General features: G+C 40.4%; 1 protein-coding gene across 1 annotated transcript; it reads right to left on the bottom strand.

The window, feature by feature from the left end:
• Nucleotides 1-623: 623 nt before the first annotated feature.
• Nucleotides 624-16,220, bottom strand: LOC5579796 (RNA polymerase-associated protein Rtf1). Its single transcript, XM_001648059.2, has 5 exons — nt 15,978-16,220; nt 15,643-15,792; nt 13,824-15,572; nt 1,436-1,862; nt 624-1,369 (listed from the first exon to the last, which is right to left on the bottom strand). The coding sequence occupies exons 2-5, from the start codon at nt 15,718-15,720 to the stop codon at nt 1,260-1,262; spliced, it is 2,364 nt and encodes a 787-aa protein (XP_001648109.1). The 5' UTR covers nt 15,721-15,792; nt 15,978-16,220; the 3' UTR covers nt 624-1,259.
• Between the last annotated feature and the right edge of the window lie 2,320 nt (nt 16,221-18,540).

The following is an 18,540-nucleotide window of genomic DNA, read 5'->3' as shown; positions in this document are numbered from 1 at the left end:
TATTATTGTATGTTTTTATCACTATTGATATTATCAAGGCCAGAATTCCCAGTGAGTGAAGAATTTTATAGTACTAGAACACCATAGAAGATCGCTAAACATTACCTAATCATGGAACGGCTTTTTGCTCTATTATTTTAAGTAGATGCTATTGATCTCCCTTTGCTCCTATCCGCAACCCGGTGCACGCGCCATGTTGGTTTTCGAAAACCTCGTAGAAGATTACAAACCGTCAATGGCATTCCCAATTACTACCCCACATTGCACATTCAAGGGTCTGACTGTGCTCCTAACCCACCCTCAGTTTGTAATCTTCTCGCCAGTTTGAAATTATATTTTCCCGAAGTGAAAGTAATTTTGATGAGTGATAGCCGTACTATGCAGTAGATTAACCAGAATCTTTAGGTCAGAAGACAAAATCTAAATTTTGTAATAAAAAGGTTGCCATTGCTTTGAAATTCACCCAACATCTAATCAAAGCTACTAACAACAGCGATCAATTATCAAAACTCATCGCTCCCTGGAAAATATAATCCCAAGCCCAGGGAATTTTCGACCCCCTCCCCCTGATACTGTACTTAAAAATTGGCCTTTTTCTTTCCAACAAAAACGTCCTCTCCCAATCTCAGTTATAACAATACATTTGTTATATTTTCCTTCCTTATCTTGCTCAGAAATATTTTCCTGCCTTTTGCAATGCGCTTACAATGAACTTATAGTATTTAAATTTGCTTTTCCAGCAGTATTAATTTGATTATCCTACACAATTAGCATCGTCATCGTCGTCATCGGTGATATCGTGAGGGGATGACGAAAATAAATAAAACTAAGAAGAAGACAGTCTAAGTGATACACAATTTATCAACGTAATAGTTTGCTATTGTTCTGCTGTCTGTCGACCCACCGTGGATCGTGGTTGCAACGGGTTAATTTCCATGGTTCAAATAAAGCATTCTTCTAAGGATCTCTAATCGAACGAAGAATCAATCATGCCAACAAGGGAGGATATAGCGTGAGAATCTTCGCTAGTGCTCGTTTGAATTTTTATCCAAAAACAGGTGAATAGATATTACCAAACTCTTCGGTGTGGTGTCTTGTGTGTTAGGTGAGGGGGTGGAGTCTGTCAATGTTTAAGCTTGAAACATTTTCAAATTCCGATGCAACTACTAATTCCGTTGCTACTTAGTGGGAAACAGTATAGAGTAATAGTAAGGTAATACCGATAGTTGTCTCGTTCTCGGTAAGAATAGTGTGTTGCTTTAGATAAGACCCCTTTTCTTTTTGTAGTCTTCGAGGTTGAGTGACCGCTTCGGACCGGATTCTTTGACCGGCTTCTCCACCGGTTTCGGAAGTACATTGACAGAGCCGACTGTAATGAGGGAAAAATTGCATTGACTTCAAATCATTATGGACACTTCAAATTCATGGTACTTACCCGGAAGAGGTACGTCCAGATCGATTTCAAAATCATGCAACGAGTACAGGTTGTTGTCCGCACTGGATGCGGCTTTCTTCTCGTCTGGTTTCTTCTTCTGTCCCGGCGGTGGAGGCGCCGGCATTTGGATGGTGGGGACTTCATTATTTTTCTCAGATGCTTTGAACGACATCCGTGGCTGAGTCTGACGTCGCGTGAAAGGATCTTCGATCTTCATACCGCGAGTGGCACGAATTTCCTCCTTGATGGCCTTCTCGGCATCTTCCACGTTGCGCTTCCGGTTGCGGTCGTTGATGTAGGAAATTAAACTAATACTGCTGCTACGCTTCTTGTCCAGAGTGCTGGCACGCTCTTCGAGCTCCATGATTTGAGTGTTTAGGTCGCGGGCCAGTTCGTCTTCTCCGCGCAGTTGGGCTGCATCACGTTCCTACAAGTGAAAGCAGTGAGGCGTTAGGAACTCTACCTAGATAAAATTTATCTTTTAATATAATCTGCATATAATGCATAATATCTAAATAAACGATCGTTTAATTGACGTTACGATTAAATTCTTGACATTTCTTGTGAATTTGTCGGAATCACTCTTAATAAAAAGTTAACTTATTCCTTACTGAACTCAAGTCAAAAAAGAGAAATGTACAAAGCAGAAAATTACTTTTTTTGTAGAGGTACTTTTAATTCAAATATGGCCCTTCAATCAACGTGTATCCCAAAAGGATTTTCAGATGATTTTTGTTTTGTAAAACATTTGTTTGAAAGTGGAAACAAATTTCCGCAATATCTGCTTAACATCTTCTTCTTCTTGGCATGACATTTTCACTGGGAAAGAGACAGCTTCTCAGGGATGGTACACAAATTATGTCACGCTAATTTTCAACTTTTCCATTTTTTTTAATTTTAAGAGATTTCTAAGTAAATCCTTCGAGGAACCTAATGAGCAATTCTTGAATTAATTTATGCAGAAATCCCGGCAATATCTATTGAAATAATCCCTGGAATCGTGTTTACTCTTATGCAGATTTTGTGTTATACTTTATTAAAAACTAAGTCAGATGGAAATTGTTCAGAGGCTACTGTAGAAGGATGTTCTTTGAAGGATGTTCCCTCCACAGGCACAGTTGACCTTGTATTTCTCTTTACTCATATTTAGCCGCAAATAAGAAGATTAATACGAGTGGGAGCATGTTATTGTAATATGAATCGTATAAAAATTACCCAGGTTAACCCTCATCATGCAAAGGGCGCATCAGCAGTGCGCAGCATAAGGTTAACCAAGGAAGATATCAATGTGGGATTGATTCAAGATCCCTAAATAAATAATGGTATTTAGGTACCGTAAAACGGGATAACTTTGATAGTTTTTTCGAAGTAAACTTGAATAATTATGCATGCTGTTTCAAAGAATTATAGTTTATATTCTTAAAACAAGCACTGGCATCCTAGCTATCAATTGCAGTTGATAGATTGCCACAAGATTTATTTTTATTGGATATATAACTTTTCGTCTAATTGAAAATCGGTTTTCTGTTTTGGGGTTACTTCGATAATGAAGTGTAAATCGAACAAAATTGAATGAATAACGGAAGATTTATAGGGCATTGCATACCTCTAGGCGTTTAACGTTATATGGAAATTTCTGGCTTAGATTACAAAAATCGTTCCAGTTTGTGAAAATGCTTTTCGCTAAGAGATTTGAGACCATATTCAAGTTCTATGATAACTAGGCTGTCAAAGATAAATGACAAACTATTCAAAACTATATCATATAATGATCGTAGAACCGATTGTATGTTAGCGTTTCGAAAATACTAAAATCACAGACAAACAGACGTCACACTCTCATCACTATCCATCGATCACCTTCTAAATGGTCGATTCAAAAATATGGTAGGTGGCCAATCCACCACCCGCAGCGCTCGCATCGTTTTGTTCGCGTTTGACGTTTACACATTACCGCCATCTGTTGGCGTGTCGGCCAAACACACCGATATCAGCATTGGGCGTACATGTCCTCGTGACTATGATTTTGATCGAGATTTGTTCTAAGTGTTACGTCTGTTTGTCTGTGCTAAAATCGTATCATTTTTTTTTTATATTCGTATATAAAGCCTCAAATGTTCTCGATTCAAATAAAAACGACGAAAGTCAGTCCAAACCACAAGCAAACCAAGAGACATTGTTTTTTTTTTTTTTTTCTTTTTTTTTTTTTTTTGTATGGTATTCAGTTGGAGCTGCCTGACAGCTTAACTTGTCAAGGCTGAACCCTCGGTCTGGCTATTGCCAAGTTTCCCCTCTACCAGGACCAATACTCAGACGGACTAGGCAATGGCGCCCACATGAACACTGTTTTTTATTAGTATTGTGACGTGCTAGTTTTTGAAAAGTACCCATATTCCCTTGCTTCTGAGAAAAGGAAGCATTATGAAAATCAGCAGCTCCATTAGAATTTGTTTGAAATAGTAGTGTAGAATTTGTTTGAAATAGTAGTGCATTACTAATACTGTCTAGTCGAAATGGTTTTGAATAATTTGTCATTCAAGTGCTATTCTGATTACTATTGTCTTTTACGTAGGATTAGAGTCTTAAATGTCAAGTGTCGTCAAGTCTTAACAAAATTAGGCTGTTTAGTAGTAGTTCTAGTTAATTTCATTTTTTGTTGTTAAAAGTATTTATTGGTCATTACGTTCATATATCCTTAAAGAAAAAAATCGCTTTCCTTGTCTGTTCAACAATTTTTCGAAACTAGCAAGTGTACCCTAATGATCGATCTCAGCGTCTTACTTTCCATAGTCATTTTTATAGTGAATATTGAAAAGTAAAGTTACCTTAGGCTTCTATTACAGTCTCCTACAAGATTCACTTTTCGGTGGCAAATGCAATGCTTCACAACGCCTACTTTCTACTTGTAAATTTTGCGAAAATGAAGCTGGAATTAGATTATTTATACCGCTGTTACAAAAGAGGTATTTCTTATAATGGCAATGTAAAAACCATATTGAAATAAGATTTTCGCCACTTATTTCTACTCAGTGAATCTACTAGTCATTTTCCTAAGAGTTCCTAAGTATTCCCTACGTCGTATATGATAGCGATATATCTAGCTAGCTAATAGTAAGAGTGGCTACGGATCATTCTGGTTAGCAAAAGGCAAACTGAACGTCACCAATAGTATTAATGTACACTTCGAATAGATTAATTATTTGAAATGGGCATCAATTCTATCAATGACGCAGAATGTCCGTTGGATCACATCCGAGATATTATTGCGTCTATGCCATATGAATTATGACGCGGCTTTAAGTAAAAAATGCCAAAATGTGATACCACCACTACAGGTTACGCCTTTGGTTTCCATCATATGGGCTAATGGATTATGCCCTCCCATCGCGGCAAGGTCGCATAACCAAGGGGAGGGAACAAACCAAGAGACATTGTTGCGATCAAATTAGATGTGCCAACTATCCGCGGATAAACTGAGTTGCTTCTACTTACTTTCCTGGAGATGTTGAAGATGTGCCTTCATATTCGGTCATTTATTTTGTCAACTACAGAAAGAAAATAATGCCCAATTTATGAAAGGGTGCGGCGCAAACGGCCATCATACAATTTGGAGCAGCACCGATATTAATAAAATAGGAGAAGTTCTCTTAAACTACATGTCGTTTGACAACATAGACATATGTAATAGAAGGGATTCTCTTACTTTTGTAAACGTTATCCGACAGGTGGTTTTTAATCTCACGATATGCTATCGGAGAAGCTAGTGGCATGTTTCAGATGAAGAATCATTATCACATCATAAACAAATCCGGTTCGATTTCAAATCTCAAAAATTTGTATAACGTAGAACAGTTCACGACTGTTCAACAACTGGAAAATGCCTCTAATGGGATCATTGAACAAATGATTTTATCTTATCATGCTATTGTCAATCATATTGAACAAAGGTCATCTAACAGGGATGTGCCTTGGTGACAGGAGAAAGGATAAAACAACTCCCAAAGCCCTTAGACCTAAAAGCTTTTTCTCTGTTATGTTAAAGACAATGGAAAAAAATTGACTACTTCATCAATCAAGTTTAATTGAAATGCCTCTTTGTAGATTTCAATTTGCGTATCAATCAGGTTAATCTACCATTACGGCGCTGCAGTCGCTGGTAAATAAAATCGAGAAATCACTTTAAGTCAAAGAAATAGCCGTGATTGCTACTCCCGATATTGAATAAGTAGGTATTCGATAATGCATCATATAACTCAGGGTTTCGATAGTCTGCGGACCCCTAGAGGGTCGTGACGACTTTTCAGGGGGTCCACGAAGCCATTAAGGATAAGTGCCGTTTTTCTTAATTGATGAATAAATGTAATATATCTCGTACTAAGTTGGTTAAAAGAAAGCATTTGATGTATCAAATATTTGTGATACTTAACAACGCAGATATTGATAACCTACTTTTGATGTAAACCTGATGTAAGGGATTGCACACGAGAATTAAATGTTCTGCATGCAGTCGTTCTAATCATATTCCTTAGACGTTACTCATTGTTTCTGCAGTGTGAGCGTGAAAGTGAAACTGGAATCGTTTCTTTTTTTGGAGCCGAATTCATTTTAATTTGATTTACAAATTCGTATTGCTTTTTAACACTCTATGTTAGATTTGGGGAACCATAAGACTCGCGGTTTGGTGGAGGTTAGGGAATACAATTTTGTGTGGATAAGGATAGGATTCGAGGGTTTGATTGATTTTTGCGAGATCTACTTGAGCTTCTGTTGAAATCCTTGAGTAAATTGTGAAACTTTTCAGACAATCATATGAAACTCTATAAAGCATTAATGAACTTCCTTAAATATCTTATTACTTATTCCCGGCAGATTTTTGGAGATTTCTTGAAAGCTATAGGGCTCATATTTTAAAACAACATGTATCGTTTGTAGTTTGAATTATGGAGGTGCCTAAAAACTATCTAGTTGCTATCGATTGCGTTATTAACGTTAAAAATCCTTCAATTTTGTTCTACGATTCGATTCTACGTCAGAAGTTGTTTGGTAGTCTAGTGGTGAAAATATTACTAGACTACGTCTGCCAAATGACAAGCACTTACCGTGTGGGACCAAAATCCGTACACCTAAGCACTAAGCCAAATAAAAACCTCTGTGAAAAAATATTTGGATTTGTAATTGATCACCCTTTTTCTATGACTTTCACATATTTCTCAAAATGAGCCTGAAGTTGCGTAGAAACCTTAAAAAACAGGAATTAAAATCACGTGTCTTGGATCGAAATCCGTACACTCTACTAAGGTCCGTACACACATGCTTTGAAATCCGTACAGCTGCCCAAAATTCAAAACTTAAATGCTAAAGACGTCAATTTCATCTTAGTATTTTTATTCCAAGTGAGCATCAAACTTCAAAATGATGCTTCAAGCAGCATATTCAGAAGCATTAGATGCACTGACCTCTCTATAGTAAGGTTCCAGGTGCCCTGGGGGAAGTGGCCAGTTAGGAATCTTTTTGGAACCATATCAATATGGGCATCAAACTTCAAGATTTTTGGAAGTGATAATTCCGGAAACATTTCCAGAACCACCGACTGCCATGACCACTCTATAGTAGATTTCAGGTGCTCCGGAGGATGTGGCCAAATCAAAACATGTTCGGAATTACTTCAATATGGGTATTAAATATTAAGATTTTCGAAGGTGATGCTTCCGAAAGCCCTTCCAGAACCACCGGCTGCCATGACCACTGTATAGTAGGTTCGAGGTACCCCGATGGAAGGCCAATTGCACTATACTGATTCATATCAATTTGGGTAACAAAGTTTTATATTTATAAAATTCATACTTCCAGAAGCAGTTTTAGAATCACCGTCTATCATGGACAGTAGGTTCCATGTGCTTTGGAGGATGTGGAGCATTTTCAGAACCACTAGATGTAATAACCACTCTATAGTAGATCACTGGGGCCCCCAGAGAAGTGGCCAATTCGGAACATGACCACATCTCCCGGGGCACTTGTAACCTGCTGTACAGTGGTCTAGCAGCCGCTGGTTCTGCAAATGCTCCAGGGAGTTTAACCTTCAAAAATCTTGAAGTTTAACACCAATATTGATATGGTTTCAGACATGCTCCTAATTGACTACTTCCCCCAGGGTACCTGGAACCTGCTATACAGTGGTTCGTGCATCTAATAGTGCTGTCGAAAGCATAATTTTGAAGTTTGATGCCCACTTGGATATACCTCCGGATAATATTTATATGATTGGAAATACAAACATGACTGACCATATTTTCCGGAATCAGTTTAACGGAAATGGTCATATATTTGAAGATTTCTAACGAATCATAATGCGTCCACCGGCATTCAACTTCCAATAAGTTCTAGTTTCAAGAAAAATTGTAAACATCTTTACAACTTCACATCGCACAAAAATACAAGCGACAGAAAAAAAAACATTTGGACATGATCTCGGAATGTTTGGAACATCTCCGGTGTCCGAAGGCCAGTTTGCATGGCCAAGCAAGTTCCTGGAACAAGACCAAATTTGCCGTCGACTGCCTCTGGATGCATCCAATTTCATCCATGTTTTGTAAAGTTATAAGCATTTGAGTTTAGGCAAAGTTTTGCCTATCCCCTGTGATACCGAATCTCTGACGTGATTTTCAAAATACCTAAAGCATTCGCAGCTTTCGGGAATTATTGGCCATTGTACACTGCTTCAACACTTTTTCTTAATTTATTAGCGTTATATTTCAGCTCCATACTATCATATTTACTGACTAAAACGTGATGAAATATGTTAAAGTTTTGCACTGTACGGCTTCAATTTGGAATTATCAATCAAAATCCGTACAGCACAATAATCCTCCCAAACAGTTATTATAATGTTCAGAAAGCAGGTGCTAAGTTAGAAGAGAACGAGTTAGTATCGCAGCTGTTCCTGACATTGCCGGACAGCTACGATCCTGTTGTTACGGCGTTAGAAAACATGAATGAAGCTGAACTTACGCTGGAAGTTGTGAAGCAAAGATTATTGGCTGAGGAAATGAAGCGCACGGATCGTTATGAAGACCCTATTCAAGAAAAGGAAGCAGCGTTTGTGGGAGGACGGAATAAGAAAGTCAAGAAGTTTACGGGAAAATGTCACCACTGTGGCAAAGTCGGGCCTATGCAAAAGGACTGCCGGCTGAAGAAACATCAGGGTGAAGCAAACTCGGCATGTGAAGCGAAGGCAGTCTCCTTCATGGTGAACCGAACCACATCGTTGAAGAAATCTTTTTTTTTTTTTTTTTTTTTGTTGGTAGCGATAGGGGTAGTACTGGCACTCTTAATCTGCCCTAAGCTCCTTCCCAGCATTTGCTTTTATAAGCCTCTATTGCGTTCATCAGACAGACGTTCCTAAGCAATGTTGCTCAAATGGTCACTGTGTACCCTAGCAGCAATCAGCCCTTACCGTAGTTTTGCAGTCTAGTACAAACTATGATAAGGCCTGAAATGCTACTAAAGTGGTTAAAGTGAAGAACGAAATAGTTTTATTAAAAGGTCCTCATTACCCATAACATTTCATCACTCACTATCGTCACACTCCCGACACTATCACGTTTATCACCGAATATCACTCATCAACTTTCGTAATACACTTCAGATATACTTTCCATAATATCACTTTTCACATCACACCATTTTCATATAAATTCATTGTTATTAGCATTTACCATCTGTTAGCATTACCAAGTTGCTGTAGAGTCATTACTCTTCAAACTACAATTTAGCACTAGCAACAAAGTTACAGTAAAACAATATCACTTCAAGCCATTTTTCTGCACTCGCTATCATTATTAACACTTTTATCATGCATGTTTGAAGAACTAGGCAATAATGTTTATATTCAGAGAAATGATTGCAAAATGTATTATGGCCTTCATTAAATTAGTAGAGTTCACATCATTATTATTATATTTTTAACAAAACTATCAGAATCACTTCACCTTAATTTTCAAATTTTCATCACTATAGATTTAATTATCAAATCACTATTAGCACCTTCACAATCACTAAATTTAATAACGACGAGTGTAACGTACAGTTCCACCAAACACCCATTCTTATGTTGCATTATAAAACGATTGATCACACGTTGGCTTCGAAACTTAACCACCATTGCTGATTAGTACAAAGGATGCTACAGCTCGTGTAAACGAATTGAAACATCAAACAACCAGCACTGGTTTATAAGTAACTAATGAGCCCTGGCGGTCCCTCCGTTCGAAGAGGACCTGCTAATATGCCGAAACATATTAACAGATCCTCCGCCTGAATGCAGCCGTTTCATGATAAATCATGAACCGTTGGAGGTGTGCCAAAGTATTGGGAAGGTGATATGTTTCACAGACGGGTATTATTATGGTGCACCTTCTACTTTGGCACCGTCAAACCCTGTGATCGTGGCCAGGGAACCACATCGTTGAAGAAATCCAATCAAATTGTGTTCTGCGTTGACTCGGGATGTAGTGACCACCTGGTCAACAACAAGAATTATCTTCAGTCCCTGCGGAAGTTGGAAAAACCGTTCGTTGTGGATGTAGCTAAGGATGGTGTGACGTTGATCGGAGAGTACGAAGGTGAGATACGAGGTTTCACCAAAACTGGGATCCGGTTTGAGATGAAGAATGTGGTTTATCTGCCAGGCCTCCGTGAGAATTTGTTGTCTGTGAAGAAGCTATCCGAAGCTGGCATCGAGCTGTCGTTTACCGGTAAAACTGGAAAAAAATCAGCTATAATGAAGCATGACGGTGAAGTAATTGCAGAAGCGTTCCTGAATAAAAATATGTACGAGCTTGAATTGGTTGTTGACGAAGTTACACCGAAGGCCAACCTGTGTGAAGCTGAGGTGAGTTCAATATGGCATCGCCGTCTGGGTCATGCCAGCCAAAATTCCATGGATAATCTTATGAAGCACTGAATAATTACCGAAATCCAAGAAAAGCTGAAGAAAATCGATTTCTGTGAAACATGTGTCAAGAGAAAGCAGTGTAGAGATCCGTTTAATGGTTGCCGTGAACGAACAAGTCGTGCTTTGGAGCGGATACACTCGGATGTCTGTGGACCCATAGATCCTCCAGCGTGGGATGGATCCCGCTATTTTGTTTCATTCATAGACGACTTCACCCACTTTGCTGTAATTTACACCATCAAAAGGAAATCACAGGTATTTGATTGCTTTAAAGAATATGTGGCGATGGCGTCAGCCCATTGGAACCTCATGATCAGCAAGTTGACTGTAGACCAAGGCACTGAATATTGTTCGAATGAGCAACGGAAGTTTTACAGGCAAAAGGGAATCCTGATCCAGCCAACGGTCGCTTACTCACCGCAGCAAAATTGTGTTGCGGAGCGATTCAATCGCACGTTGGTTGAGAAGGTAAGATACAGTCGAATTTCGTTCGTTGCACTATCTTTAAATGGGCTACGTTTTAATTGGGCTCCCGTTAGTTGGGCTATAGCCCACCTAAAACGAAGACAAACGTCATTTTCTGACATAAGAAGCAATTTATCAATGTTGGTAGCTCTGTTTTTCTTTTGTTCTATGTTATTTGACAGCTCGAAACTCAGCCCGATTAGTGAAAGTCTTTCACTAAGTGGGCAACGAACGAAAGTTGACTGTACATGCTAATCGAATCAAGAATGCCGAAAAATATGTGGTGTGAAGCTGCGTCTACTGCAACGTACCTGCTGAATAGAAGCCCGACCATGGCAATTCAAGAAAAGATCACCCCTGCTGAATGTTGGACCAGAACTAAACTGGATTTAGGGAAGCTACGAATATTTGGATGCAAAGCATGGATACCTACCTAACTGAGGAAGAAGCTGGACGGAAAAAGCATGATCGGATATGCTCCGAACGGTTACCGTTTATGGGATAGGTCAGCAAGAAAAGTTTTCATTGCGAGAGATGTACGCTTCAATGAGACCTGTATGCCGTTTGCAACAAATTCGGAGCCGGTTGATGATAGTCCGCTGGTGATTCCAATACGTTACGAGCAAGAGAGAGTTGATAATGCTGCGAACGATGTGGAAACCGGCCGTGAAAGTGTCACAGATAATAATGATGATTATGCTGATCAAGTTTCCGAAAATTTCCCCGATGAACTGAGTACAGACGAGGCGAGGACGAAGCTCAAGTTGAAGACCGAAACGATACATAACCTGAGGCGCTCCCTTCGCATTCAAGACGTGAAGACTGCATAGAGTCAACCACGAGGCGCAGCGAACGGGAGCGCAGACTCCCAGGTAAGTTCCTGGATTTTTTCACCGGTTTTAGAGCAACCTCTGCTGTTAAAATTCCCAACCATGTAGATTCACCGACGAACTATGCGGAAATCACAGACCGTGATGATAGGGCGCTCTGGTATGCTGCTGTGAACGACGAGCTAAAATCCTTGAAGGACAATCAAGTTTGGAAGATCGTTCAATGCCCGGATGGTGTGAGACCGTTACAATCGAAATGGGTTTTCTGCACTAAACAAGACGAAAACGGCGTTGTCATCAGACACAAGGCAAGACTTGTAATCAAGGGTTACCTGCAGAAACCTGGATTGGACTATCAAGAGACGTATGCTCCAGTGGCAAAACTCACGACGATACGGACAGTATTGGCAGTTGGCGTTCAAAAAGGGTATTACTTCCACCAGATGGATGTGAAAACAGCCTTTCTGCATGGCGAATTACACGAGCAGATTTACATGGCGATTACAGACGGAGTGAAGGCGAACCATGGTGAAGTGTGCCAACTGAAGAAGTCCATTTATGGCCTTAAGCAGCCGCCAAGATGTTGGAACGAGAAATTCAACAATGTCATTTTGAAGCTCGGATTCAAGAGGTCTAGACATGATTATTGTCTTTATGTGCGACTTGGAAAAACAGCCGGTGAAACCATATTCTTGGTACTTTACGTGGATGACCTACTTATAGCTGGAGCCCATTTGAGCGAAATTCAGGCCCTGAAACTGCAGCTGTTCCGTGTGTTCAATATGACCGACTATGGAGTAGTGAAGCACTTTCTTGGGATCAAGATCCAATACGATCAACAAAACGGAAGAATGGAATTATCGCAGAAAGCTAATATCGCGAAGATGCTTGAAAAATTCGGTATTGCTAAATGCAATTCATCTCGCAGTCCTATGGAGAAAGGTCTACAATTAAATAAAACCCAAGGTGAGCGAACCCAAGAGCCATATCGAGAGCTTCTAGGAAGTCTGATGTACACGATGATGTCGACAAGGCCGGATATCTGCTTCTCTGTTGGGTAACTTGGCAGATTTCAACAACAACCAAATCAACAGCACTGGATCTGGATGGCACTCAAACGTGTCGTACGTTATTTAAAAGGAATTCAACATATAGTGATGGAATTCAAACGGTACGACCACGCGAAGCCGTTTATTGGTTTTGCTGATGCGGACTGGGCTGGTGACCGAGAAGATCGCAAGTCAGTGAGCGGATACATTTTTCAAGTCTATGGAAACACCATATCGTGGTCTAGCAAGAAACAATCAAGTGTTGCAATGTCATCGAGCGAAGTGTACGGATTTCTAAGCTGTACGCATTTCGGTCCCACACGGTATATCTGACAAAGCATTCTGAGATTTGTGGGAGGTTTGCATGAACATTGATTTCAAAAGCATTAATTTTTGGGGGTCTGCGGGTTGTTTGTAGCACTTCAACAGGGGCCGCAGGTAGAGAACCGCTACTGTAGTATTGCTATATGAGTTCAGCCAAGGGGCTTGGATAAAAGTATAATCGAATGGGTTATGACTCGGACAATTTCCGCTGATCTGTGCGCAAATATCTATAAGATCTATTGAGGGATGTCCTCAAGGAGGAGTGCCATCGTCCTTACTGTGGTCTATCGGAGTAGACAACTCCTAAGAAATCTGAAAGATAAAATTGTTGAGGTAATTTGATACGCAGATGATGTGGCCATCGTGATTCGTGAACAGTTTGATAACACGATTTACGATCGGTTGCAAACTGCGGTTAAAATTACTCTCAAAAAGTGTAGAAAAAAGGGATTATACATAAACCCTTCAAAATGATCGTGCCTTTTACCAGAAGAAAAAAGGTAAAGCTTTCACAGCCTGTCAGGTCTGATTCCCGGTAACTGCCCAATACCACAATATTCCTAAATAATTGAGTAGTGGTTAAAAGGCCCTACAGGCGAGGGAAAAAATCAGAAACAAATTGCATCGAAAAATAAGAAAACTGATTTCATTTTGAAGTGAGACCATTTTGATTTAATAGGAGACCTCCCGTGGAAATTCGAAATTGTATTAGAGACTTGCATTAAAAGTCTCTATTGAAGATGATCGGATCTCGGGTTCAAACTTACCTTCATGAGCAGCGTCTTCTTCATGGCATAGTTGGTCGGATGTGCCCGGAATCGATTCTTCTCCTCGATCAGCTTGTCGATGTCCGCATCCTTGAACTCGTACTGTATCGCCTCCTTGATTTCGCGCTGTTTCTTCTCAATGACGTCCACATAGGGCAGCGCCGTTCCAGTGGCTTCGCAAACGCTCAACCACTTCTGATACTCGCTGTCCGTAAAGTCCTGATTCGAAATGAACTCCAGCCGGAACACCCGCTCCTGACTGCCATGCTTCAGTCGAAATCCTTTGTTGGTGCGACACTTTCCAAATTGGTAGATTTTGGCCGTCTCCACGACTCCCACGATCTCCGCCACGCGGTAGACCGGTCTTCCGTTGTTGTTCCCGATGTTGATCCGCACGAAACAGTTCAGCACAATCTGATCGAACATCGGAAGCGCAATGAAGCGTTCGATCTTGTGCCTCGAGATTCGTAACTTGTTGAGCTCCTCTTTATTGCTGATAGCGGCAGGTTTCTTACTGGAACTGGACGAACTAGACGAGGGTTTCTTTTCCTTGGAGTCCTTTTCTTTGTCCCACGTTTCCTCGTCGGAGGAGGAACGACTGTCGCTTCCGCTGCCGCTACTGGAACCGGATCTCGATCGACGATCGGACTTTTTATCATCTTCACTATCGCTTCCCGAATCGTCCGAATAGATGTCTGAAGCTTTAAGCTTTTGCGATTTGCCACCAGGAACATCATCCAGATCATCCTTGTCCTCGGTTTCCGCCTTGCGCTGCGCTTCCTTTTTAGCTTCCTCTTCCTCACGCTTGGCTTTACCTTCTCGTTTCGCTTTCAACATGGCCATGGCATTGCTTCGTTTGTCATCTGTTCGATTGGCTTCAACGTTCTTCTTTCGTTCCTTTGAACGTTCTTTCGGATCGAAATAATCCGAAGCACCAGAAGCCGATTCTGCGTCTTTTGATTTGTCCGGCGAGGAATGGGAACTGTCGCTAGCTTCTCCCTCGGAAGGCTCAGCCTGCTGAACGACTGGTGGAGGTGGAGACGGTTCCTTCGGCACAGGAGAAGGAGCCTTGGCTTTCTTTTTCTTCTCCTCTTGCTCCTTCTGCTGAGCCAGTTTCTTCGCTTTGTCCTTCTTCTTTTTCTTTTTCGGAGGTTGCGATTCCTTATCCTTCGCGCGTTCTGCTTTCTTGGCCAGCTTCAGTTTCCGTTCAATCTCCCACCTCGTCTTCATAACGTCGCGTCGCTCAATACGCTTGAAGATTTCCGTTTCACGCTCCTTTTCCGACAAGGCATTCAATCTGGCCCGATCTTCTTCATCTCCCATCATCTCATCATCATACCCGTCATTGAACTCGGAATCGCTGCTACTGCTGCTTCCACTTTCATCATCACTGTCATCTCCCGAACCGGTACCAGATTCCTCTTCCTCCTCCGACGAAACCTGGCCTTCCTCCGGTTCCGATCCGCCTTTCTCTTCCTCCTCCTCCTCATCCGGTTGTTTACGCTTTACGCCACTTTTGGCCGCGGGTTTGACCTCCTCCTCTTCCGGCTCGTCCTCTTCTTCCTCATCCTCCTCCTCTTCCTCATCTTCCGACTCCGAGGATGAGGCTGGCTTGGCATTTCGCTTCTTACGCTGCACTGCCGCTTCTGGCTCGGAATCATCCTCCGAATCGGAATCCGATGACTTCCCTCCCGGAGAATTCGATGCCAGCCTGGCGGTTTTCTTTTTCTTGGCCAATGACAGCAGCTCCTGCATAGAAACAAAAACAAAACATTAATCCAAAACTAACCATAATAATTATTCTTCATGGGCTACAAACCGAATCAAGATCCGAACCGGATCCGGAATCGCTGCTGCTTTCTGAATCGATTATTGGTTGAGTTTTTCTCTTCACCATTTTGGATCGAAATTCTCCGTCGTCGCCTCGTTAATCTCTTCGGTTTCCAAAGTTTGGAAAGTACCTCGCAACCTGCGTAAGAAAACATTGTAAAACCATCATTCGCTGCGTTTCCATCAAACATTTAGCAATTTTGCGTAATAAACCCAACGGGAAAATGTTCGAAAAGCAAAAAAATTCCAACAGCGCAGTAAACGTCAGCTTCTCAGAGCCCCCATAACAGAAGCAGCAAAAACCACCTCCCGTATGTAACTTACCTCTTATCCACACTCTCGAAGGCTTGGGTCGACGGATACAAATCTAAAAGCAACAAATTTTCAAATATCTACCCGACAAACACTTTTCCATTCGATTCGAGCGGAATGCAGTTCACTTCCGGTGTGCTTTCCGACCACAAATGAGCACTTTTCCAACGGAGGAAATTGTAGAAAAATTCCACCAAAAAATCGTTCGCGACCCTTCCTGGCTGAAGCGAGAATGACAACAACAATCTCATTTCGTTCCCTTGCAAAAAAGGCGATCGCGCGGAACAAACGTTCCACTTTCCGCTGTGATTCACAAGCAAAAAAGGTCTTTTTGCTGCAGGGTTGCATATCGATGCGCTTCGCACTACTTTATCGACGTGCACGGAGAAACTCATAAATCTGGACAATAACCCGCATAATTCTGAACCATATCTCAAACATATCAGAAACGGTTTATGTTCCAATGTAAACCATAGTTTAAATGGTTTGTTCAACCATAATCGTACAATACCGGGGTAAAGTTTCAACATCAGTGATTATAGTATTTCGAGATTCGACCGTATGAACAACGGGTTGTTAAGAATGTTTACCGTATTGAATTGCGATTTTCCTCATACATTTTTGGTCGATGAACATTATGGAGAACATAGTTGCAATGGTCCGAATTCCTGGTCGTGGTGTATCACGTATGGTTTACGTATTGTTTAATGGCAACAGGCAACCGTTCGTAATATATTCCCGAAATATTTCGAACTTACGTTTGTTTTGTTAGAAATGAGCACAAAATCAAATTTATTTTCAATTTAGTTTATTACCACATCGCATTCAAACTAAATACACAGACATCTTGCCGAAAACTGCACGTTATTATTTTCTCCTACATTATACATTTTGAGATGCCGGTACCAGATTTTGGATGTTTCGGTTGACTACTTCCCATCCAGAATCGCCAATTCTGAAGAAGTGAGAGGTACAGCACATATCGTGGTATACATCACCGACCGTTCCGTAGTTCACATGCTCTGCACAGAGGAAATTTAGTCAGAAAAAAACATTAGATGAATCTTTTTCTACTGTGTTGTGGCATCTTGGTCAATTCACAAACTCACCGCCGTGATTTGCAGCAGCACCCGCGGGATTTTTTTCACTTGGATCAGAAAACAGCATTTTCCTGGGGAAAACAAAATTGACTTTACCTACGGTTCGTATCTGTTGTTTAGAGATGAAATATACTTACTTTACAATTCAGAAAACTATTACTATCTAAATTAATCCCGTAATTGCTGCAGCAAAACAATCACAAACATGAAAACAAAAAAAAAAAACATCCACACGGAGAAGAACGAAAATACTAGTTAGTGTACGATATAATATTTGTTCAATATAATGCTCTTTTATGCTTTGGGAATCTTAAAAAATATTCACCGAGTTATTATATTTTATACCTCATCATGCTTATCCGCGAATTATTTTTCACCATGCTTATGTAGTGAATCACGCTACTCTTGAGACTTATTCAGAATAATATACCATTTTGTTTAGGTCAGTATCAACATCACAAAATGTTCTTCAGCATTTACCGCAATTTAAATAACATTACTCCAAGTGTCATGCTAATCCGAGTTTATTTGGCTATGACTCAAATGAAACTCGTTGGAAAGAAAAACAGAAATGTGTATAAAAAGTGTCAGGAATAGATCATCCTTCGCCGCCACAATGCCGGCCTTTCCGCGATTTTCCCGGTTCGACTCGCATCAGAAACAGCATCTTTAAAGGACATTTTTCCACAAAAAATCTGCCTCATGAAGCGGTGAATGGAGGTAAGTTCGTTTATCATATTTATTTCGGAATTTTGCTATCATTTTGTCACTATTCCAGTTCATTATCCGGGAGACTCCATTCATTCCGGTCATCGCGAGCAAGACGGATTTGCGGCAAATATGCTGGAAACGGATTCTGATCAAAGCAGAACAGGATCAGACTGGCAGCAGACATAGGGAACAAAACAGAAAAAACTAGAAATAAATACAAACAAAAATTCACATTCTTACATTTTTCTGGTCTTTGTTTACTTTAATAAAAGAAAAATGGCTTATTTTATTCATACACTGAGAATAATCCGCATCTAATTTATATGTGCGGCACCCATAGATTTTTGCAATCAAGCTTTGCACATAAATTCTAATACCGATGCAGATAAAACCAGTGAAACTGGAACCCTTAATTTTTACATGCGACGCACACCCAAAATAAGGGTGGATTCAATTGTATCCATGTAAACCTACTTTTATAATTTATGTGCGGTAACAAGTAATAAACAAATGGCTTACTTTTATCATTATTTTCTATTTGTTTGCTTTTCTTCGATGATTAAAAAAAAAAAAACAAAAAGCAAAAGAGTAGATTTATCTTTAAACTGAATTATATAATAGTCATTAGGTACATGTTTAGCTATGTCAAGATTGATCCACGTTCCTGCTGCTGATGGTACAGCGATTCGGGTAATGATCGGAGTCTTCGAATTGTCTACCGTTGTCTCCAGGATTGCAGTTTCCGGCTGTCCTAAGGTTGTTTC

Source organism: Aedes aegypti, chromosome 3, assembly GCF_002204515.2.
Source record: "Aedes aegypti strain LVP_AGWG chromosome 3, AaegL5.0 Primary Assembly, whole genome shotgun sequence".
Taxonomy (NCBI): Eukaryota; Metazoa; Arthropoda; class Insecta; order Diptera; family Culicidae; genus Aedes; species Aedes aegypti.
The sequence above is the reverse complement of the archived record's forward strand: the minus strand, read 5'-3'. Positions and strand labels throughout refer to the sequence as shown.

Excerpts from the sequence above, each read along its gene's own strand:
- LOC5579796 (XM_001648059.2), bottom strand. The coding sequence starts at position 15,720 with ATGGTGAAGAGAAAAACTCAACCAATAATCGATTCAGAAAGCAGCAGC. Across the intron at positions 1,863-13,823 it reads AGAAGACGCTGCTCATGAAG|GAACGTGATGCAGCCCAACT; the intron begins GTAAGTTTGAAC and ends TTTCACTTGTAG. Across the intron at positions 1,370-1,435 it reads TCTGGACGTACCTCTTCCGG|TCGGCTCTGTCAATGTACTT; the intron begins GTAAGTACCATG and ends CCCTCATTACAG.